This window comes from Colius striatus, chromosome 1 (assembly GCF_028858725.1).
Source record: "Colius striatus isolate bColStr4 chromosome 1, bColStr4.1.hap1, whole genome shotgun sequence".
Classification (NCBI taxonomy): Eukaryota; Metazoa; Chordata; class Aves; order Coliiformes; family Coliidae; genus Colius; species Colius striatus.
In genome coordinates this window covers 165,338,945-165,363,792 of record NC_084759.1, presented here as the reverse complement: position 1 = coordinate 165,363,792, position 24,848 = coordinate 165,338,945, and the positions used below count along the sequence as shown (strand labels likewise).

General features: G+C 37.9%; 1 protein-coding gene across 1 annotated transcript in view; it reads left to right on the top strand.

The window, feature by feature from the left end:
- Positions 1-24,848, top strand: part of OTOGL (otogelin like) — a 97,197-nt gene that overhangs the window by 14,723 nt on the left and 57,626 nt on the right. The window contains exons 11-26 of the mRNA XM_062016903.1: positions 168-274; positions 3,433-3,539; positions 4,217-4,342; positions 5,035-5,143; positions 5,396-5,442; positions 6,935-7,080; positions 8,657-8,780; positions 10,403-10,580; positions 11,508-11,632; positions 13,421-13,630; positions 14,434-14,599; positions 15,672-15,746; positions 17,629-17,681; positions 18,349-18,511; positions 21,894-22,001; positions 23,319-23,457. Of these exons, the coding sequence (XP_061872887.1) occupies positions 168-274; positions 3,433-3,539; positions 4,217-4,342; positions 5,035-5,143; positions 5,396-5,442; positions 6,935-7,080; positions 8,657-8,780; positions 10,403-10,580; positions 11,508-11,632; positions 13,421-13,630; positions 14,434-14,599; positions 15,672-15,746; positions 17,629-17,681; positions 18,349-18,511; positions 21,894-22,001; positions 23,319-23,457 (1,983 nt within the window). The remainder of the gene's footprint in view (positions 1-167; positions 275-3,432; positions 3,540-4,216; positions 4,343-5,034; positions 5,144-5,395; positions 5,443-6,934; positions 7,081-8,656; positions 8,781-10,402; positions 10,581-11,507; positions 11,633-13,420; positions 13,631-14,433; positions 14,600-15,671; positions 15,747-17,628; positions 17,682-18,348; positions 18,512-21,893; positions 22,002-23,318; positions 23,458-24,848) is intronic.

The following is a 24,848-nucleotide window of genomic DNA, read 5'->3' as shown; positions in this document are numbered from 1 at the left end:
TCAGAAAGAATAATAAAGGAGAAATAATAAAAAAAAGGAGACTGTATGATTCTCAGAGTTTAATGAGGATATAAGGAAGCCAAGATTAGGGAAACAGAGCTAAAAAGTATTATACTTATGCAGAAAATATTGCTAACTGTTGTTTACTGATTCTCCTTAATGTGCAGGACATATTCTTCAAGTGTCAAATATTGCTACAGTTTCCTTTTCTCAGCTGTCATGAAAGCATAGATCCGTATTCTTATATTTCTAGCTGTATGAATGATCTTTGCAGGTAAGACTGAAGTTTTTGTGTATTTATTTTTGATGCATGAAGTGAATGCTCACTCTTTTGTTTGAAATCAGAATTAAGCAAAAATGAGGGAACTTATGAGGAATCAAGTTCAAAGTGAAAGAGATGGGGTTTCTTAGGTGGTGATTTAGTGTGGGAACAGCGGGCATAAAACTAGCCTGCCAAAGGATATTCTGATTGCTAATAGTTTACATGGATTCAAGGAAATAATAGACAAATACTTGGATGAGGAATTTATGGAGAATCGCTAATGACAAAAGTGGAGCTGCTAATCTCAAATAACCTGAAACCTGTATCTGGAGGTCCTGAATAAAAAATACAGGGAGATGATACTAGGGGGAAATATCAATGATACTGGAAGAGCTGGACCATTTGTCTGACAGTTAGACTGTTTTGAGCAACCAGTATGGTTTAAATGAGTAGAATTATTCAAAATTGTTTGCTTATATAAACTCAGAGTTGTCAAAAGAAATTCAACTCTCATTGACTTGGTTGAAGTTACACTCCCTCAGCTGCTGGCATTGCATGCAACCTAGTATTTTGCCCGTAGCTCTCCAGACTCCTGTTTTGTTCTTCAAGTTAAACTGGTGGTCCATAGTGAAACTGAATAAATGAATGATCAGTGTACCACTTCATTTTGAGTAGGGATTTTAAATTAAGAAGTAGCTGTCATAAAGGGCAAGGTTTTTAACAGATACTATTATGGCTTTCTTATAAGACCATCAATTTTAATCAAAAAGATACAGAAGGGACCACAAGACAAGTTAAGAATTGTTCTGTATAATCCATTACAAATTGTTGGCTCATTTTGGAATAATTTTTTGTTTTCTGTTTTACTATAAAGTCAAGAGGGAAGAACTCGTCTTTGTAGGAAAATCTACAAAATCTTTTTCCTGAAGATTATGACCTGTACATTGGTTTCACTCACTGAGTTCCCTCTGTTCAATATTCAATATATTGATAAGGGAACAGAGGGCACTGTCAGCAAGTTTGCTGATGAACTAAACTGAGGGGAGTGGCTGACACACCAGAAAGTTGTGCTACCATTCAACGAGACCTGGACAGACTGGAGAGTTGGACAGGGAGAAATGTAATGAAATTCAACAAGGGCAAGTGTAGAGTCTTGCATCTGGGAAAGAATTACCCCATTTACCAGTACAGGCTGGGGAATGAACTCTTAGAGAGTGATGTAGGGGAAGGGGACCTAGGAGTCTTGGTGGACAATAGGGTGACCATAAGCCAGCAATGTGCCCTCGTGGCCAAGAAGGCCAATGACATCCTGGGATGTATTAGAAGGGCTGTGGTTAGTAGGTTGAGAGAGGTTCTGTTCCCCCTCTACTCTGCCCTCGTGAGACCTCATCTTGAAATATTGTGTCCAGTTCTGGGCCTTTCAATTCAAGACAGGGAGCTGCTGGAGACAGTTCAGTGCAGGGACATCAAAATGATGAAGGGAGTTGAGCATCTCCCTTATAATGAAAGGCTGAGGGAGCTGGGGCTCTTCAGCTTGGAGAAGAGGAGACTGAGGGGTGATCTGATTAATGCTTACAAATATGTAAAGGGCAGGTGTCAGGAGGATGGAGCTAGGGTGTTCTCAATGATGTCCAATGACAGGAGAAGGGGCGATGAGTACAAGCTGCAACACAGAGGTTCCAAAGAAATACAAGGAATAATTTCTTCACTGTGAGGGTGATGGGGCTCTTGAACAGGCTGCCCAGATGGGTTGTTGAGTCTCCTTCTCTGGGGATATTCAAAACCCACCTGGATGAGTTCCTGTGTGACCTACTGTAGGTGGCCCTGCTCTGGCAAGGGGGTTGGACTAGATGATCTTTCGAGGTCCCTTCCAGCCCTTGAGATTCTGTGATTCTGTATTTGTTCTCTTTGTAACGAAGGAGTTTATTGTGACTTTTTCTTAGCAAGATAAGAATAATGAAAAGCAAATTTTTGAATGTGATATTGAATCAGTGTCATGGTATTAAGGCTGATCTGGTTTTCATCAACATGTATATGTGTGTTCATGTGAATTGGGTGAACCTTGAAGGAAGTTTCTGTGTTTCAGAACCTCATTAATTTAGGCTTATTTTGGTTATAAAAGACACCTCTCTTCCTGTGGCTTAGTGTCAGTTTATGGAGTTTTTTGTGGGGCCGTAGTATATGCCAAGTATTCTTTTATTAAGACCCATTTAATTGGATTAGATAAGGGGAGCTGGAGAGCCTCTGATCCCTGTAACAAAGAGTATAGTGGTGTTTGATTTTATGACAGATATGTTGAAAGCAGAATACAAACACAATATATGACATTCTTAAGACCATTAATTTTGGAAGCATGATCTTGTGTGCCGAAAGACAAATTCAGCTGATCTGTCACAGTCATGCTTATAATAACATTGTCCAGTTATGACTAGTTAGTTTTGGCATCAAGTCTCCACAAGAATGATAGGAGTTGTTGGATTTTCACTGTGACAAAAAGTTGGTGGTGACTTACATCTGAATAAAATTTGAGCTTACCTAAACACTGGTGAGTTTCTCTTTACTTGATCCTTGCAAGCCTTGTATAGCTTCTTCTGTATAGACTAGGGCAGAGAAAATTTCTTATGCCCAAGATCATTGTGCTCAAGGTAAATCCCTAAGCCTCTCTACAGTATTCATAGATAATGCTTCTGGTGCTGAGCACTTCGGCACAAGGTCAGGAGTCCATCAAGGTTCTTGTTACCTAGGTTCAAGGACTGACAGGCAGTTGGAAACTTGAACTTGTTACTTGGACTAGAATGTCTTTTATCAGTGTAGGTAAGACTTTCTACATCATGCAGGAGGGAGAAGTCCTGAGATTTGGATCTTGAGACTGTTGTCTGTTGTCTTCAAGACAAGGTCATATTTCTCTTTTACCATATGCAGCATTTTTTTTTTCTCTTGTAACAAATTAGTGGTTTTGTTCATTGTGGTAATATTAAAATGAAATAACTTTTTCTGAGATCAAACAATAAAAACACAACTATATATTCAACCGAGCTCATTCTTTTTCATAGTAATTTCACTGTGTGCTGTTCCAACTGAGTGGTGTGAAGTATCCTGTGCAATGTGCCGTGGCAGAGTTGTAGTTGGGATTTGAGTTTCTTGATTATTCTTTCAATTTATCATTTCAGAATGGATGACGATGACACATACTGCAGGGCGGTGACAGAGTACGCTAGAGCATGTTCGCATGCTGGGGCCCCGGTGCGGGATTGGAGGGATGACTTTCCTGCCTGTAGTAAGACTCTTTAACAAAGCATACCATGGGACCTTTGAGATACTCCATGTATCCATTTCAAATAATTCCATCTTGACAACATGTATCATTGTAGGGCTGATACTGAAGTGGATCAGACAGTTTCACTATTGCTGGCAGACAATGAAGTTAATGACTTGCTAGAGGAATATTTTAATTCCATTGTGATCTGATCTAGATCCCTGCAAAATTCTCATGTCTGCAGATCCCTCGTGCTGATCATATTTTAGGGCAAAGAACAAACATCCGTGGAGAAATGATGTTGACTCTCTTCTCAGATGACCTTTCAGCCTCTGATGGTCCTATAACAGAATTAATACAGTTAATCCATCTCCTTCTAGTCACCACCACTCATCAATTGTAATTGAGTCTCACGTGCAAGAGTTTGAACTAGTTGAGAAGTGAGCACGTTCCCCAGTCACAGAAACTATGACTTATTCCACAGAGGTGATTTAAGAATTTGTTAAAGAAAGATTTCAATACTTATGAGAGAATCACCAAGGTTCATCAGTTCAAACTGCTCCAAACATTCCACTGTACCGGATCTGAATAATTACCTATACCAGAAGTGCTGCACAAGTATTTGTTAGAGAGAGAGGGATTCTTCAGTTTGGAAAGAGAAATGCACTGAGATTCAATGTACCGTGTATTTCTTCTAGCTGAGAAATGTGAAGACAGCTTTGTACACCGTGACTGTATCAGTTGTTGTCCACCAACTTGCACATTTGAAAAAGATTGCCTTGGCAGCAACCTGCACTGCTTAGATGGCTGTTATTGTCCCGATGGTAAGTACTGTCAAATTTATGTGAGAAAATATGTGTAAAGCTAATATCCAGCATCACAATAAAGTTGTCTACATAGACTGTGCTTAAAGATAAAGCCTGAAAATGGGTATATTTTAAATTCTGCTCTCTCTGTTGTTCTCACTTTAATTGCTCCTTTTATTGTCTTCTAAATGTTTCTCTTGAATACAAAGATGACTCAGAATGAAGTAACAGTTAAAATCTGGAGTGATCACTAATCCTTGCTGCAATAAGACATTTCGTCGATTTAATCCATTTTATTTGAATCATTCAAAAATCTCATGAGGTTTTTTTTAAACAGAATGTGTCAGGAACCAAACTTCCTGAGACTAGTCAATAAAAATTAGGGATAGGACTATGAACAGTCCTGTTCTAGAAGGACTAATAAACGTGTGACCTCAGAATCTTCATTTTTGAGTCTGTACAGTTTTACATGCTTAAGGCAGATGTTTTTTATAATGCAACTACTCAGAATGACAACTGCTTTGAGAGAGCTTCACTGTTAATCACTCTGAGCAAGCTGCTCACCGGATGACTCTTTTTGTTGGTTCCCAAGAAAGACCGGTGAGATCACCTTCTGGCAGATCTGAAAGTTTGAGTCAGATGGGGGAAGAGCATGATCCAGAGTTAATTACTTTGTTTTTTGTCTCATTTATTAACTTCTCTCCCAATAGGTCTCATTATGGAAAATGGAACTTGTATCTCCGTGTCAAATTGTCCTTGTATTTATCATGGAACTGCCTTCCCTGTAGGCTCGAAGATTGAACAAGAATGTAGCAACTGGTATGTGAAAGCTTCACATCCGTGTTTCCTTTCCCCGTGACTGCTTCCTGTAGTCAGTTTAAAATCATAGTCGCACTTATATTTTAAAGAATAGTTAGTATCTATGTTTTACAGTCTGAGCCCTGTGTATCACTAAAATATGCAGGCTATTCTATGGAAAGGGTGAATTGAAGATACATTAATTATCTCCAAGCTGCTATTTTTGCTGAAGATCGGAACACTGAATTTCTGTTCTGTGACTTTTCTTTTCAGTGTTTGTATTGGTGGAAGTTGGAATTGCACTGATCATGATTGCCCAGGTATCTGTATTTTATTATTTTTTCTCTCCTGAGTGAAAATAAGGGATAAACTTTTCAGAAGACAACAGAACCAAACATGATCCAAGGGCTTGGGATGCTAATTTAAGAAAGAGTAAGCAGATGGATGTTGAGAGTAACAGTGGGACAACTGGAGTGAAGCTCTTAACTGCCTGACCATACTCATCTTACACTTTCCCATTTGCTTCCCTAACTCAGTATGTTACATCCACCTCTTGTTTATCTCCTATTTACACTCTATGTTCTTCAGGGCAGACAGCAATTTCTACTGCCTGTGCAGTACCTAGGCCAGTTTTAAGGATCCCGTCACCTCTAGGTGCAATTTTAATGCAAATAATAAGAAAAAATGTCATTCTAATGCTGAGTGTGCTGTATTTTCTCCTTTGTAACAGCAGTTCATATTTGGATAATCTTCATCTTTAAAGATTATTGAAATGCATTATTTAGAGGAACATGCAGTAATAGTGCAGTAAAACTCCCTTGACAGTTCTATATCTTAGACAAGATTATACTGTGAAACTTGTGAAGTTTTTACAAATTAAGGGATTCCCTCTGAATGGAGTAATAAACAAAGTTTAACAGTTACTAAGCAAGGCTTGTCAGGCTGTATCTTTAGTATAAAATAGCTGACACTGCGAAACACTCCATATGTCTTAGAATCATAGAATGGTAGGGATTGGAAGGGGCCTTTAGAGATCATCTAGTTCAACCCCCCTGCAGAAGAAGGTTCACCTAGAACAGGTCACATAAGAACATATCCAGGGGGGTCTTGAAGACCTCTAAGGAAGGGGAGTTAATGATGACTACTCTAGTCTGATCCTAGAGGCTGAACGCCTTTTCGTAGTGGGAGTTGGTTAGATGTGCTCCCACAGAACATGTCCTCCAGTAGCTGCAGCTAAAATGAACCTGGCTCATGTGCTCTGACACTGCCCCATGGTGTGAATGGAAGTGCAGTAAGTGAGGATGTGCTGGAGAATTGCTTCAACAGTGCTCTCCTGATCTGAACTGAGAAGCGAATGTAGGTGTGCCCTGAGGACAGACACCCACAGCCTCTTCCTACCTGCAGTAACAAGCAGTACCATAGTACTTAGAAGAAATGAAAAAGCAGTTTGTCCTCTTTCATACCCTGTCGTGCCAAAAGATGATGAAGAAGATTCTAGGGAACCTCAGAGTTGTAATAAAGAGAAAATTCTTTTGTATTTTAGAGAACTCATGACTCAAAGGCATCTCATCTAGTTAGAACCAAAAGATGCTGCACATAATTGTGATCAATATGAGATGGTATCTGATGGAAATGGGTGTATATTAAGTATTTTTTTTCTAAATGCCATAATAGCTAGAGTTAGCCTGGGCTTTGAGCTTAGAAATAAGGAAAAATAAGGTAAAAATGTCTCATTTATCTCTCACATCATTTACAGAATAATGATACTTTCTTATACAAATGAACATTCTTGCTTCTCCCTTTTCTCTCAAGCGGAGTGCTCCGTCACAGGTAGCTCTCATTTCACAACATTTGATGGACGTCATTTTACCTTTCTTGGGATATGCCAGTACATTTTGGTAAAAGGCTCTGGGAAAAACAAATTCACAGTCACATTACAGAAAGCACCTTGTGGACAGGTAAGTCACGTTTTGTCGCACAACCACAACAAAAGTGTCCATCTGTGTTTTGAGCACTCTTGCATACGTTCTACTGTAAACTACTGGGTTATTTTTAACAGAAAATATAGATTCGAATCACCTTACAGCCTTTTTGTAAGCAATTGTATTGCTACATGTTGTATTGCCCTTTATAAAATCTATTGCATCTTTAGAGGGAAAAAGTGTTAAGAGTTTTTAATTTACACACATTAAAGAAGTATATACATCTGTTGTTAGGGTCCAAGCTGATGTCTTAGATTTTAGAAAAACTCTTGCTGGCAGCATTGAACAGGTTTAATATAGTGCTAGTTAGGCAAGAGAGGTTTTTTTTGCAACTTTAGATTTTTATTTGATATGTTAGAACATATTTAATTTGTTGGAACAATGTCTTTTAGAAAACCAATGAAAAGACTAGCCACCACACTTTTGTTTGCAAGTATTTTGGCAGGTGCCCAACAACAGGCTTTACAAATAGAGATGCTTATAAAAAGTACTTATCTGCAAGAGAGGATTTAATGATGTTATTAGTCACCTAGGCTCTCAGGAGATGAGGCTTTGAGACTGACTTACAGCTGGTCACATGCTGAGGGCTAGGATGCCTGAACTCATCAGTAGGGTACACTGAAGGTGCCCCACTATAGGACTGTCTCTCATGTGCCTTCAAAGGCCAGCTGGTACCACTGCTTTTTAATAATGACCTCCTTATCCTGCAAAAGTGTTGAGATTCCTGTTTCTGTATTTCATATGGCCTTAAGCATGAAATAATTGGCCTTAAGCATGAATAATAACCCACTGAAAGACAAGGATGCTACTGGAAATTACAATTAGCACAACTCAAGGCACCTTGGAAAGTTTCTGGGTGAAAACATGGGGGCCCCTGGAGAAATAAGATGTTTGGTTTAAGCTGGTTACGTGTCACCTTTTGACTTGTACTTAGATTCACACATTTTGTCTGACTAGCAATCTAAAATGATGGATGTGAGTTATAAACTCGTAAAATTCCCCATTTTTTAAAATAATCAGATATTTATAAATTACTGTAATATAACTGTGGAGAAATTATATCCTTTTGATCTGCAATCAGAGATCATGACTATATTTCAAGGCAAGAAGCACTTCATGTGTGCAGTGTTTCTTTCTCCTGCATTGTTGTATTTAGACTTTGGTTGTACCAGCCTGATGTAGATAGGATCAGACTTGCCCAGATGCTGGTTAACCCAGAATGAGGAATACCCAGTGTGGCCATGAAAGTATGGCCTTGTGAACCCCATATCAGTACTTAGGGACCTGTGTCCACTTAGTGTTTACTACTGCCATAATAACTAAAAATGCGTTTCTCCTTCCCCTTTTATGCATATGCACTGTTTTATTTTGTTTTACATACAATTCTAGTGCTCAGTTCAGTGCTTTGAGTGATAGTTTACAACTGATTTACCAGATGACAGTTCTAGTATTTCCTTTCTGTACAGCTGTTTTTCCAGCTATTTGATTTTGCATTCTGTGGTAATATTAATGTTATTGCTTGTTTCTGATGGTGAAACTTGTTTCTACTTAGAACTTTGACCATGCCTGCATTGAGTCTATAACACTAGTTCCTGAAGATGATGTGAGCAAACAAGTAACTCTCACAAGATATGGTCAAGTCCAAACTGGCCCTAAACAAGTTTCTAACCTTAATGGTAAGAAGCGCATGGAAAAGAATTTTCTCAGGTTTCACATTTGTTCTTTTGTATTTTTATTACTATCTGTGTATGACAAAGAAAATTTTTTAAATGTAACTTATGAATGTACAATCACTTTGTACAACCTTTGTAATGGTTCTAGCAAAGTATGTTTTCAGCCTGTGAATGAGTCCTTCATTATGGCCTCATTTCTTTGCCTTTCTTATCTTTTGGAGTACCCAGAAATTCCACTCACTTTGTTTGCATTTAGAGGGGAGGAGGAAATAAAAAGAAGGGAGGTAAAGAGAGGCTTGAAATGATGCTGGTCTAGCTCGATTAAAACTTTTTTGAGTTAATAGAATGGAATGAATCCATGTTCTTTATGGCATATACCTTGCTTTCAGCACTGACTTATGTTGTGATTTCATGCAGGCTACTTTACCCTTTGGAAAAGACAATAAAATTAATCAGCCTTAAAATTATGTCATAAAATTAAGCACTGGAGGTGGAAATAACATTGCTAAATTTTGTATCTTACAGTGATCAGTAGTAAATTCTTCCTGGATTTTTTTGTCTCTTTTTGAAATAGTAAAATGGGAGTTCCCCCTTCCTTTCCCAGCAAAACAGAGTTTAGGGAGTTCTGTGCTGGTGGTTGCAGGTATTTCTTCATTGAATTTGTCCAGTCATAACCTACTTTTGGCATTCACAGCTGCCTATGGCAATGAGTTTCAGAGCTTGGTTACACTTTCAGTTATGTTGACAGTTCTGCTTCATTATTTCACTGATAATTTTGTTGTATGTCTTTTGAATAAGCCTCTGTTAGCTTTCTTGCCTCTTTCCACAGTCTGTCACGAATATCATCTAAGACAAATATTCTTGATATTCTTGCTAATTGGGTGTATCTAGTAAGCCTTATCAGCTAAGAAGATCTTTAATCTCATATGAGTATTTTATTTGCCTCATCTCAGTTTATGCACTGAAGTGTATATGTATGTGAATGTGAATGTGTATGAGTGTGTAGAGGCTGCTTGTGAAGGTAGATCTGCTTTAAGCCTGCAGCTGCAAGTAGCCCAACAATGTGTAGCAAATGAATGCTGTGACTGTGAAATTTCCATTTCCTCAGATAATGGATTTGCTGGGAAGGAAAGCTGGGAATTCGATAGGGCCTTAGTTCACATACTGAGTAAAGAGCTACATTGGTGTCATATCAATAGTAGTAAGAGAGGACTCTTTATCAAAAGATTGCAATGTACTTTACAGACATCTGTTAATCAACCTCATAACAACCCTGGAGACTAAGAAACAAGTGGTTTCTTGTCTTGTCTTCTCATAGCCAGAGGCATGCAGTTGCAGTGCTTTCTTCTGAAAAAAAAAAAAAAAAAAAAGAAATGTGAGAGTGGTTTCTGGATAATTCACAGGTACAGAAAGATGAGAGATTTTTTTACTGTCAACAGTACTTGAAATTTCTGATTCGTGTTGCTAATGAAAGTGATACATAGCCTCATGAGAGAATGAGAGAGTTCAGTTGTCTGCAGCTGACATTGCAAAAAGTTTCTCATTTTGTTTTTGAGTTTTCAAAATCTGTTGTTTTCAGTTGGGTTCCAGTGACTTTGTTTGTCTTTTTCTTTTGCTATGTGCAGGGGCTATTGAAATTCAGAATATATCTTCCTTCTTTGTTCAGCTGAAAACTAGCTTTGGTTTGAAGATACTGTTTGCGAAAGATGGTGAGAGGATCTATATTCAAGTTGATGTTCGCTGGAAGAGAAGAACATTAGGGCTATGTGGAACATACAATGGGAATTTAAGAGATGATTTTCTGTAAGTTGCATATTGTACATTTAGATTGTGTTTAGTAAGAAGTGACAATTTTTGTTGAATGTAATAATCTGATTATTTCATTTTGTTAACATGCTCATACTTTGTCAAGCTAACCAATATCAAATCTCTTGATTAAAATTTTAGTCACTTTTTAAAATATGAAAATCACAAATTTAGCTAAGTCATTCTAAGTTATTTAGTTAATGATTCTAGAAATGACCGTATTATTTACAGAGTTATTAGATGATGGCACCATTTGAGTGTATCTTTTTTTCCTCCCTGCCACTCCCTTGTCAACAAAACAGTACAAAAAGAGTGTAATGTAATACTAATATCATGCTAACCTGATTAACACACTGCTTGATTTTCTTTCCCACATCAAATTTTAATGGAAAAAAAAGTAATTTTGAAACACAGGAATAGTTTAATTAGAAGGGCCCACTTTGCTTATTCTTTTTCTTCATTTCCTCCAAAGTTCCTCAAGATATAGTATCTCAAATTTTTTCCAGCAATAATATACACTTTTGAAATATCTGTTGAAAAACAGCATCAAAATGCAAACAGCCCACCCCTAGAACACTGAAATTAGCTAACAGGTCAAATTTTTGACATTTCACTGAGTGTATGTACTTGAATAAAGGCCAATTTTTCCTCTTATTAATGCCTCCTCCAACTGATTTCAGATCACTTGAATTAAGCATAAATGAGGGCAGCTTTTGTGTATAAGAATATTTTTGCATGAGTAAAATATTGAGGAAAAATCTTCACATGCCCTCTTTGCTTTTACACCTCACAGATGGAATTTCTTTTGACAAGTTGAATGTGCAATGTAACTATGCATCTAAGATTTTTTAATGTACTTAAGACCTCACTCATGAAGCCCATAAAGTCAGAAGAACACTTGCAGTGTTAGTCTTTCCTTTTCAGTTCGCCAGCAGGGATGATAGAAGGGACCCCACAACTTCATGCCAATGCTTGGAAGGTTTCCTCAGCTTGTTCTGTGCCTATCAATATTCCTGTGGTTGATCCCTGCAACATTAATCAGCAAAATGGTATGTTTTCACATAGGAGTCTGGAATCAGCTGTATGTTACTATTATTACGGGACATTTTTTGTTTTCTCTGTGAGTGAATTGCACGTACATGTATTTCAACTTGAGGTTTAGATTTGCATTTTTTCTTTCTTTTTTGGCAAAACTCATTCTTTCCATACATTTAACATGTAAAATGAAGTAAGACCTCTTAAATACAAGCTGGTTGATCATTTAATGCTGGATGTACTGGCCATGAGTCCTAAATTCATCTGTCTGATATGTACGCAGAGTACTGGCAGAACACTGTCTCTAGTTCTGTAAATTTTGCCAGTCAAGAGAAATGATGTGATGCACGTTTGTAGATTGACAAAAAAAGAACAGGAGACATTGTCTTGCCAAGATAGCGTTCAGATCAGAAGTTCTGTCTCTGTCTTCTCCGTGTTTGTTGCATTAAAATTTTCCTTATCCTCCATCTATGCTCTCTGACACAAACTGATATAAACAACTGGAGATCTGTGGATTTGTTCAAATTCCTGAGTAAAGATTTAATTTTGGCTGGTTGACATGCCTGTGTTTTGCATTGAACTTTCACTGTCTCCTCTTTTCCATGTTGCTGTTTTTTTTCAATTAATGAAGACAATAGGCAGACAGTAGTTGCCAATTCTGACAGAATTTAGTCTGATGTTTTTAATGTTTCAGACATAAGACCTCACCAAGGATGTAGGGTTTGGCCATATTTAGAGCCTGTGGGAGCAAGCCCAGAATAACCATAAACCTTTAAGAATCTGGGACATTCTAAGACTTTTTATGCCTTCAGCATTGTCTGTCTTCTAAATCAGAACATCTCAGCCAAGTCAGCTCTCCAAGATAGTTCATGCCTCACCTTTAGTTCTGTGCTTCCTCAGTGAAAGTGGACTTTGACATAAATGTAAGGAGCTTAGAGCAGACAGCTGGTCTATATGGGCTAGACCTTCTGAGGTCTCTTCTAGCCTGAATTTTCATGTGATCCTGTAATCATCAGTTGAAAAGCAGTCCCTGAGTAAGTGGTCCTGCCCCACACTACCACTTGTAGCACAAGCATTTTTCCAGGTCTGTGATGATCTTAATATGGTGAAATTAAAATGAAATGATTGTTTACCTATTTTGTCAGGTTACTCTTCAACCAAGTTCACTTCTTGAATCTAGTTTACTGAGAGACTCCAAAAATCCTTGTGTCTGTATGTGTATGTGGGAATTAACAGGGAGGATGAAGGACTCTTTTAGCAGCAAAATCGACTTAAATATGACCCACACTATGGTGTTCCTGAGATATTCCACCGCTTGTGGTGGTAGTACGCTTCAGTGGTGGGAGAGTCTGTTTGCCCTAGGAGGTATATGGCCATCTGGGGACTTGCATACCCTCGAGCTCCAGTTTGTAATACTTCCTGAGTCCACATGCTAAGAAGTATATTGCCATGGCTGATTTCAAAGCTAAATGAAACATCAAGTAGAAAAAAACCAACATTCCAGGTTTTGAAGGACTCTTCTAATTAGCTCTTTCGTAATATATTATTTTGCCATGTAAGCTTCCTCCACTACTAGAGGGAAGGCATAGCTGTTTTTTGTAGTTATTTCTATCTTAAGTAGAGTTTATTGTTGAGAGAGTTGCTTATGATATCAGTTTTAAACTACAGAACTTGACAGAGGACATTGTATATAAGTTTTTGTTGTACAGCTGGCAACGTTTGGTTTTAATATTCTGTGCTATTAATCTGACTAACTATTGTATTCAAAAGAATCTAGTTGAACCAATGTCACCTTTTCTTAGCTGGATACGCATCTTACTGTGATATAATCAATGAAGACATTTTTGCTCCCTGCCATGCCTACATCAGCCCAGGATTATACTACCAGCTATGCCGCTTTGATGCATGCAAGTGCGGAAGCAGCTGCTTGTGCAACGCTTTGGCACACTACGCTTACGTCTGTGGCAAACACGGGGTCACCATTGACTTCAGATCTCATATTTCTTACTGTGGTGAGTACCATTTGTACCATTTTCTTTTAGAAATGTTTAAAATCCTACAAATATCATTTGCTCCACAAAATACCAAGATTGATCTTTATTGCTGGAAACTAGAATTGTGCCATGGGCTAATGACATACTCAGGGGAGAAAGTTCATAGCCTTTACATTAGGCATGCAAGTTGGGGATGCTGAGCTGCCTCACAGAGGGTGCCTATCCTTTTCTGTTGCCTACAGAGAGGATTTAAATATCTGACTTAGAATCCCTAAGTCATGTGGAAGCCTCTATTAGGCCAAAGTAGTCAGGGAATGGCAGGAGCAGGGTTGTTCCCTAAGGGAAGGCAAGCCAGGGTGGAAGAGGCTCCTCAGGGCATGCAGGATATGGTGAGCAGTGATTTGCCAAGTAGGATATACCAATGATTTAAACCAAGGCATTTCTAAACTGTAGTGTAATATCTCCACCTTAACTGGACCATTCTTCTTCTCTTGGAAGAAGAATTGCTAGACAGATACAGGCCACCAACCCCCACACTTAACACTACATCTACTGCTTACAAAATGGGCAATTATAGTCCACGAATTGTCTAACATAAACCCACCTGAATCTAAATATTTCTAACTTAAGAAATCAGTAAAATGGTAGATTTTTCTTATGTGTTCAACCTCACCCCAGTACAGTAAGAGACTATTTTGCTTTGCTGCTTTGCACTCCCATGATATACTGCCTTGTACTCCCATGATATACTGCTTTGTTTTCTGTTTTTCACATTTTAAGAGTGTGTTGTTCTCCCTTCTTTCTCCCTCTCTTTCTTCCAGCTGTGGTTTGTCACAGTGGTATGCTTTATCATCAGTGCTCTTCTTTTTGTAAACACTCCTGTGCTTCACTTTCTATGGCAAATATCTGTGGTGATGACTGTGCAGAAGGATGTAATTGTCCCGATGGGAAATATTTTGAAGAGTCTATCAACTTTTGTGTATCAATGTAAGTCATAAGAAAATAGAATATATGTGTAGGCATGTTTTCCTCTCTCGAGAAAGATTTAAAGTAGTTTTTCTGCTGTTTCCCTGAAGATGTAGACTGCCTAAATAGGACAGCAAGCAATATGAGAAGGTTTTATGTTCTTTTGTACTGATCAATAGTGGGGCCTCATCTGCTACTGTGTGTACAGTCATCTGTTATACTTCAGAGAAGATATGTCACACTGCTTTAGAGAAAGGTGATGAAACTTTTTTAATTCACTGGAAAGCATTTTCACATGAAAGTCTTGTTTTTAATACTTGAGAAAAAACGAGAAGGAATCTACAGAACAGCAATCCAGAAAGTCAGGGATAGTACAGAAAGAGTGTCTAGGAGTGTCTGTTTTCTGTCTCTCAGTGCAAACCCCTTCAGTTAAACAGAAGGAAATGATCAATGAAAGGAAATAGGTTTAGTACATTGTGTACCAAAATTTTACATCTTAGCACCCTTGGGGAGTTATTGAGTTTGGGTACTGAATTAAAAATTGGAATGAGTATTTATAACTTTTGAGATTATACAGATTTATTACTGTCTATTGAAATATTTTTTGAAAGATCTGTAAGGTTCATCCTGTAGGGATAAAGAGCATTTCAAACTATTAAAGGGTATGAAGTAACTTAGTATTCACATAGTTTTGCGTGGCTTCTAGGGAATTCTGTTGATATTTCTGTCCCATCTGGCTCTATCGCAGACAGTTAATGGATTTTGAGAATTCCTCTGTCCCATGATTTTGACAGTGATTTGAATGGAGACTACATGTTGCCATACTATTACTCTCATAACTGGGAAAAAAAATCTTTCTATAAGACTAATGCACAGAAACAGCTAAAAAATAATATGGAGACTGAGGAAAAGCCTGACTTTTTTGCCACTGACTTTAATACAACCATAGCATCATCCTTCAGTTTTTGCCTTTAAAAGTATATTGTAAAAATAAAGACTGAGGTAGTGAATTATAAAGCTTGATAAACTGATAGCCCTTGAATCCCATTTGATCTTACTTTTGTACCAACATGCATAAATATTCTTTTAACAGATCTGCTTGTCATTGTCGTTACAAGGGCAAAGCCCTCCAGCCTGGAGAAATCCTCGCTACACCAACAGGCTCCTGGTAGGTTTGAGCACCAAGAGTTTTATCTTTCATGTGTAATAGTTTGGATGCTACTCAACAACCTGGAGAATTTTTTCACATGTAACAAACGTCTGTTGTATGAAGATCTTATTTTTGTTACATATCTAGTAAATGGGAGCCTAATGTAATTGGGATTACGTGCCTGCTTATTTTAACAATAGAACATCTGGAAAATTTTCTAAGATAGGGACTAAAGAGAATCCCAAAATACATACATAGAGGCTGCAGTTCTGTTCTTAGACATGGGGGTGTTATGGTAGCAGTATCACAGAATCACACAGAATCACAGAATGGTAAGGGTTGGAAGGGACCTTTAGAGATCATCTAGTCCAATTCCCCTGCTAAAGCAGGTTCACCTAGATCAAGTCACACAGGAACACATCCAGGCTGGGTTTTGAAGACCTCCAGTGAAGGAGATTCCAGAACTTGCCTGGGCAGCCTGTTCCAGGGCTCCCTCATCCTCAGAGAAAATAGTTTTTCCTTATGTTTATGGAACTTTTTGTGTCAACTTCTTTCCATCACCCCTTGTCCTGTCACTGGATACAAAAGTATACCTCAAACTCCTGACATCCACCATTTACATATTTGTAAATACTAATGAAATTCCCCCTACAGTTTCCTCTTATCTAGACCAAACAGCCCCAGTTCCTTCAGCCTTTCCTCATAATAAAGATGCACCAATCCCCTGATCATCTTAGTGGCCCTGAGTTGGACTCTCTCCAGAATTTCCCTGTCCATCTTGAACTGGGGAACCCAGAACTGGACACGTTACTCCAGAGGAGGACTCACCAGGGCAGAGTAGAGGGGAAACAGAACCTCCCAAGACCTTCTGGCCACACTCTTCTTGATGCATCCCAGGATGCCATTGGCCTTCTTGGCCACAAGGACACATTGCTGACTCGTGGTTAGTTTGTTATCAACCAGCACTCCCAGGTCTCTCTCTGCAGAGCTTCTCTCCAGCAGGTCAACCCCACCTTGTAAGAGTGCATGGGGTTGTACCTCCCAAGGTGCAGGACTCTGCACTTGTCCTTGTTGAACCTCATGAGGAGTAAACAGTGTGATTCTACTTTGGAAAGTGTTTCAAATAAAGACTTGTGGGCAGCTATATTTGTGTCATTTTGTATTATGAATTTATGATGGAATCATGACCTCATTGAAACAAGTGGGGAAATCTCCCAGGTTTCCTGGCCAAACTCGGCCATTTTACAAGAAATGCTCTCAGCCTGATGATTTAAAAACGTGTCTGTGACTCGAGTGTCAAGGTTGGTCCTTGTTGAGATTTTACTTGTTACAGCTGTTATAATTGAAGCTTGATAATCATGCAGTTCAAGAGGTGCGAGTGGCAGCTTCATTTTTCTGCCTTTGCTATGTCTCTGGAATGCTTTGGGTTTTTTCACAGGTTTTTTTAAGGAAAGGGAAAAAAATAGGACTAGGTTTATTATCAAATATGGTTTTCTTCAGTTCTGTATCTAATCATAAAAAGAATGAAACTGTGAATCATAATGTCTGTGCAAAAGGAAATTTACATACTGTATCCTTCCATATTCACCAAGGCTGTGTGGCAGCATCCTGAAATACCTCAACCACAGAGGTTGAGATACACAACTTCTTTTTTAATTTCACTGCAAGTTAGGCAATTAATGAGTCGTTAAAAATCCTGCAGAGTCTGGGCTGTCATTACGGATCAGTGACTGCAAAACACCAAAAAAATGTTGCTCAGAACTCATGCTTTCAGACTTTAATCCTTCATTGTTGAAATGGGTTATGTTGTGGAGTTTTTTGGGGCTTTATTTTTTTGGTAACATGGTGACTATAAAATATTTTCCCTTCAAATAAAGATGGGCTTTCTTTTCTTTTCCAGTCAGTGCTTGAATGGAACTGTCAAATGTATTGAAGCCACTACAGAAAATACAGGTAACTTACAATCTTGTATCATATTAGAGTTGCACAAAGATAGTTTCTGACATTGAATAGTTATTTGTTTTTCTCCTCGTATGTATTGTCATTAGTAAATATTTAGCATCATGTTATGTCTTGGATTATTCCTTTTTCTTTTTCTGTAGCACAAATTGAACATCTAAGTCAATGTGAAAAAAAAGTAATTACATGTGATGTGTAGGTCAGTATGTTCTCATGGGAATTCCTAAGATTAGCTTCACTATCTATGTCTAGGAAGACTTAAGATCTTGATTCCTAGCAAGTAAACTCTAATGAATTGCTAATTAATTTAGAAGGGATTTCAGTACACTGGAAATTATGCTACTTCTAAAGATTCTGTCTACTTAAGGCATGATTATTCCATATTTAAGAAAGGTCTGTGTATCAGATCCAGAGTGTGTAGATCTGGATACTTAAGTTTTGCATTGTTGTTTGTTTGTTGGTTTTGGTTGTTGTTTTTTGGATTTTTTACATTAAAACAGATCTTGACTGGATATCTCCAACACAAATGAGGATACAGACTTTTATGTGTACTGTAATGTAGGCTAATTGTGCACTAAAATAGATTGTGTACAAAAACAAATACAAAACCTTTAATGTAACCTTCAGGTCATCTCATTTAACCTTCATTTTGCATTTGAAGTTCACACATGCCCTGAAGGAAAAATCTACTATGACTGCAGATCTCCTGTGCCTGGATTGCCAGCAGCTGGTGTGAATTGTGGGATCTCTTGTGCGAACCTTGCCATGAACTTCTCCTGTGTCCCCTCACCACCCTGTGCAAGTGGCTGCATTTGCCCCCCTGGGTAAGCTTTGGCAGAACAACCTGGAGCACAAGCCTTACACATATTTTTCACAGTTTAACTCTGCGCATGTTTTTTTGCTTTTCAAATTCTAGTGGTATCACACATCTAATTTTGAAGCTATTGTTTGCAGATATACAGTCACAGTTAAAAGGCCAGCTCGTTCTTTTGTCTGTGACACATCTTTTCTCCTCCTGCCTGCTGCTAGGAGGCTCCATGCTCTATTGTTTCCTCAGTTGAGTCTCACAGTTTCTCCATTCTGAGACCATGATTCCACTATGCCATGAGATACTCAGCCTGCTACCAGTCCAACTGGCTGGTATTTGGAACTCTCTGGACAGAGAAGACTCCCACCACTTGCACAATATAGTTTATTTCTGTGTAGTAGTAAACAGGACAAAAATCATAATGTAAACAATCTGTGTTCATGCTTACTGCCCAAGTAATTTTCTCACCTAGCCTTCTACTTAGGCTTACAATATTGATGCTTCACCTGGGGCAGAGAGTAGGGGAGTGTGGGCCAGGTCCTGTCCTCTTCCCCTTCATTCTCTCTTTCTGAATTCTTCAAAAGCTTTTGTTTTCTCAGCTCACGCATTTGGATTTAGTAACCAGAAACAGTCTATAGGGGTCAAATCAAAGCATTTGTTGTTAAGTTAGTTCCTGTCAGGATCAACCACCACTCCCTCCATCTGTTTCCACTCTCTCCCCTGATACCTACTGTCTGCACTTTTGTATCTGAAAAGTAAAATATGCTGTGCAAATTGATGCAATTTGACCTCAGGTGGAGTGCTCCTTGCTTTTTCTTAAGATTTGATTTTACTTAACAGTATGTGTGGCCAATGGTCCTCTGACAGTGGAGCAGTTGTTCACAAATCAGAGTGTAATGAAACTGCCAGAATTTCCCTTGGAGCAACTTATGATGTTCACGGATGATTAACCACTGGTGAAAGACAAATTTCAGGCATAGCTATTTAAGATTTCACTAGTTGTTCTTGCCTGGTATTCTCTACAACCACTGTCTCATCTGAGGAGTTAACTTTCAAGACCATTAATGCTGGAAAATGAACAACTATTTTTAACACAAAAATACATGAATCTGTACAAGATAGCATATAAAATCTAGTAATTTTTTACTGACACACAGCCATGATATTTTCATGAATTTAAACTAGCAGCATGGTCATGAAAGTTCATTTAGAAAATTTGAAATTATTAAAATATAAGTTAAAAAACAGAGCTAAAGCCTTGCTCTCATGATAAAGTAGTATTATGCCACTTCAAATTGAATACATTAATTGTTTTCTGAATTATAAACTGTAATAGAGCTACAGATAAGACAAATCCCAATTTTCTGTCAAATAACGGAGTAAAGAAACAGGAATTATTTTCAGTAAGAGAATAAAGACTGTTTTCCTATTAGATAGAAAAGCAAATACGTAACATTTTTGGCAATTAGTACCATCATTGGTGTTAAATGGTATTTCTGGAGCCATTATGCCTTTCAGGCTCATGTTTCCAAAAACTGAATATAGCTTTTAACTTGAAACAGGCCAGATTTAGAAGCACTCTTTTTTATACAAAATGTTAAACAGATACCTTGTGATATGAAATCTACATGGACAAGTAACGAAAATCTTGTTATGAGAAGTTTTCTTATTTTCTTATTCTCTTAAGATGCTGTTGTACTTTGTTTCTTCTTTATCACCTTATTTTTATCACTAGTTATTAACTCAACGATATAAACTTTTGGGGTGGGATCTTGAATTCTCCTAGAGTCTGGCTCCTTATTTTCACATCCCAGGTATTTTAGGTGCTCACAAAATAAATCAGCTTGTGTGTGTTACTAAAACCCTTTCCTTTGGAAAGCCCATGACAGGATAGACTCTGGTATGCAAAAAATAGTCCTCTTAAAGTAAAAATATTTTACATTTTCTACTATCAAAATTCTTTCACAACAGCTTAGTCAGTGGTCAGAGAGGTAACAAATAAGAAACATGGAAAGACTCTGGTATGCTACAAAAATGGAATAAAATAGCTCAAAATTTCATGATAAAATGAGCTGAGAATGACAACAAATTTGGGTCTCAAAGATACACTGAAAGTCACCTAATACTCACCTGGAGATACAAGATGATAGGTGAATTTCAGAAGTACAGAAGAGTAGCACAGAAAGAGATTTCATGAGGCTAAGTTATTCTCCTGGCCTTAGGTAGTGTCAGCAATACCTATGCCATTCTTGGCAGATATTTAACTCCCACTGACAGATACTCTAAACAAGATACTCTAAACTCTTCCCAAGCCATCCAGTTTTAGTGCTGTCTTTTGCTGAACACTTGACAGCTTTACTTAAAACCAATTAATCTTTAATGAACCAGCATTAAGAAGAAGAAAACTCTAATCTGTGTATTTCTTTTAACTTCAAGAGAAACTATCTCAGGATCATATTTTGAAAACACATCTCTCTATCTCAGAATCCCAGAATGACAGAGGTTGGGAGGGACCTTTAGAGATCATCCAGTCCACTTTCCTGCTAGAGCAGGATCACCTGGTTCAGGTTTCAGAGGAACACATCTAGGTGGATCTGAGAATCTCCAGAGAAGGAGACTCCAGAAACTCTTTGGGCAACCTGTACTCTCAACTGTGTGAAGCAATGACAACTACAGGAGTTGCTCCACTAAAGAGCAGTATTGGAAGTGTCAGTAGTTTTCCCTTTTTTTTTCAAAAAAAAGCAGATGGAAATAAGGAGACAGGAAAAAGTGGTTAACCACATCTCTGGGTCACTCATGCTCTAATTGTATTTGCCGCTTTTTGTAGTAAATGCTGCTCTTTTGTCTTAACCCTGTTAAGTTGTACTCACTTTCCCGGGGTAGGCAGGGAAGTATGTATCTTTGTCCTGCTATCTTTGCACCGGCTGGCATAGCCCAGTTCACTGCCTTGTGCTCGGAACAGGAGGCTTCCTGCTCTGTGCAGAGGAGCGGGTACATGAGTGTGGCTGCTTCGCTGAGATCAGGTGCTGAGGGAGCAGCAGAGAGGGAAGGGCAGCCTGGCTCGAGCTTCAGCGGCGTGCACAACACACAGGCCCTCTGCCGTTTGCCAGGAGGAGTACCTGCGCTACCTGCGCTCTGTGAGCGGCTGCCTCACACCAACGTACCCCTTTCGAAGCAGGAGAGATGCAGCTGTGAGCTTTATGTGGTCTCCAGCTGTGAACAGCAGAGATTGTTTGACTTGGACAGCTTTTGCTGCTTAAGCAAATGTCCTTGGCTGTCTGGAAAACCAATTGCCCTTGGCAGGGTGTAGGCAGTAGACTACACATGCAGTTGTATTGATCTGTTTGTGAATTTACGCCTTTCTCTTGATAACTCTTTTCTATTATTATTTTTTGAAGGATGGCTGAGCATAAAGGGAAATGTTATATTCCTGACAGCTGTCCATGCACCTGGAAAGACAGGGAGTTTTTGTCAGGAGAAGTGATAGCTACACCATGTTACACCTGGTAAGTGACCTGCCTTTTGCATACTTCCAGATCACCTGTGTCTAGCCACAAAGTGAGACTGATACAGAAAATATGTTGAGTATATTGAAAATCAAAATTATATATTCTCATTTATAGACAGTTACAGCATCTATCTTTTATTAGGCTTACCAATAGACTTGGAAGAATAGACAGACTTTTGTGTCTGAAAAGGAAGCAGAAGATATTAAAGTTAAAAAGCAGTCAAGAACAAATGCTTGATTCCACATATATCAGATATATCATTATATATATCAGATCATATAGAGATATGTATATATATCAGATCATATATCAATGAAACACAAGACTTAGCATTATGGGGAATACAATAGCATGAAAGTCAATCAAAGAGAAAAAAGAGAAATTAAATATATGACAGTGGTAAACAGTCTGCTCCTTTGGGAACTGGACAGTTTGCAATGTGAGGTACAAATCAGCAGTTACCAAAGCAACTGGATATGAAGAAGATGGGTAATAAAAATAAAGGAAATGAAAAAGCGTTAGACTTGGAAAATGAACTGGTGCCTAACATCTCTTTTAAGGAGCCTTTACCTGACTCACATTGATGCAAAATAGTTTTTCATCAATTATAAATTGCTAGACAAATATCCATCCTCAGGTTATATTTAATAGTAATTAAAAAAAAGATTGGCATAGCAGCTTTTAATCAATCAAAAACTTCATTGGCAAATCTGCTGAACTTCGGTGTTTCCACAAGCAAAACTAGAGGCTGTCAGTACTACCTTCATACAAAGTCATGTAAGTCATTGAATATAGCTGACAGGAAAACTAATCCTGCAAAATATCAGCATTTATTTCTTAACTAATAAATAAAAATTTCCATACTTGTCTGATGCCCTGAAATCTTACAGGTAGCAATGAAAAGCCTTTTGCATTGAATATGTGCAGACTTTTATCAACATTTCTTGACACAAAATATAATATGGATGTTTTATGAGTGAGTGCGTTGTGGCATGGTGTCTTATCTGTACTAGAGTCAGTGATGGAAATAATCTGCATAAGCTGTATGTTTTTTAAGATTTGACATTCATTTCTTATGCATTTTTATTATCCATATGTGCTGATGGCAAACGCTCAACAGTTTTCTGCCAAGACATCACTAATAACTTCAGAAGCAATCCATGGAATAGCTCTGTGTTTCAAAGTCAGAGAGTTTTACTCCTTTCATTAATTTCTGCATGACTTGAAATAAAGAACCCAAGAAAGCTTTTTCTTGAAAATAAAAATAAAATTACTCTGCTATGGGAAGAGAGTGATTGTTAATTTTCCTTACAGTGTTTGTCGGAAAGGGATATTCAATTGCACTAGTTACCCCTGTCCTGCTGTATGCACTATTTATGGAGATCGACATTATTATACCTTTGATGGTTTGGAGTACGACTATGTCAGTGACTGCCAAGCTTACCTGCTAAAGGTAGGATGATTGTTCATACATTTCCTGTGTCCAAGTGAAATTTTTCATGATAGGGAAAGTATTTTAAACACCAGGAGATGATCTATAGAAACAAACATTAAGAAAACAGGTGCAGAATAGACATGCCTAAAAAGGAGAATCTGTAAGTGCCATTTCCTGCTCAGCCATCTGAGAATGTACCTATGTGGTCTAGAGAAAAATATAAACCAATGTTTTCTTTTCTACTTTAAAGATGCTTTCATCACAGTGAGTGAAGAATAACAATATAGAAATGGTTTCAGACCTAGGTATCAACTATAGATTTATTTAATAGTTATCTATAAAGTCTGCTTGTCAGGGGTTAATGATGACCTCTGAGGCTACTTGGAATACTTCTTGAATGTGATCTGCATCAGATCTGCAGTGTATGTGTATAATAATATCAAACACAATGATTTCATAATTCAACAATGAAATCCTTCATTGACATTGTTTGGCAGCTACATGCTAATGTTCTTCACAGCACACATTTACAATACATTGCTAGCCTTTTTTGTTTAAAAATACCATTACTGACATTTAGAAATATATTCAATTACCAAGACCACTGTTGTTTATTATCGTTGTTACTATTATTAGGGCTAAGAGTCTGTGTTCTGAGTTACAGTAATGTGTTTAGAAGAATTCATTTTCTGCCAACTCTGACTGTCTAACATCAAGAAAAAGCATGATTTCTCAACAAGAACTACTGCAAATAGTTTATTTCATGTATGCTTTAGTACAGTATCCACAGCTGTAAAATAAAATAGATTGGTTCCAGATTTCCTTTGCACAAATATTTCTCCTTTAAGATGCAAAAAGTAGGGATTACTTTACCTGTGAAATCATCTTGCCTGTATGATGAGGTGGACAGGTGTGTTGTCATTTCTTAATTCTTATGCAATCCAGCCAGAGAGGTGTGTAAGAAATATTTATGCTACTTTTTCTAATTTTAGTGTGATACTGGAACATTTTGTTTTACAATCAAATGCATCTGCCACTCTGCTGTATAAGCAAGTACCTATCTGGAAACAAACCATGGGGAGCATTTGGAGTTCAAGAATAAAGTTGGCAGACACATAATTAAGGCATGCAGCACACTGCCAACAGGCCTTTATTCAGGTGAACATGATGACACAAATGATGAAAATGTTGCCTACATAGATCTTCTTTTCAGAGTTTTCTGACTTTTTTGGCTTTTCAAACCTTTTCCCCCACAAACGTAGCTAATGAGAGAAAGTATGCCCTAATCTGTTCATCTTTTTTTCCCTCTTTAGTATATGGAAAACTTTTGTGATCTATATTGAAGGATTGTTTATTACTAATTAGGCACTGCATAATTATGTCTGAAACAAATGATATATCTGTAGGCT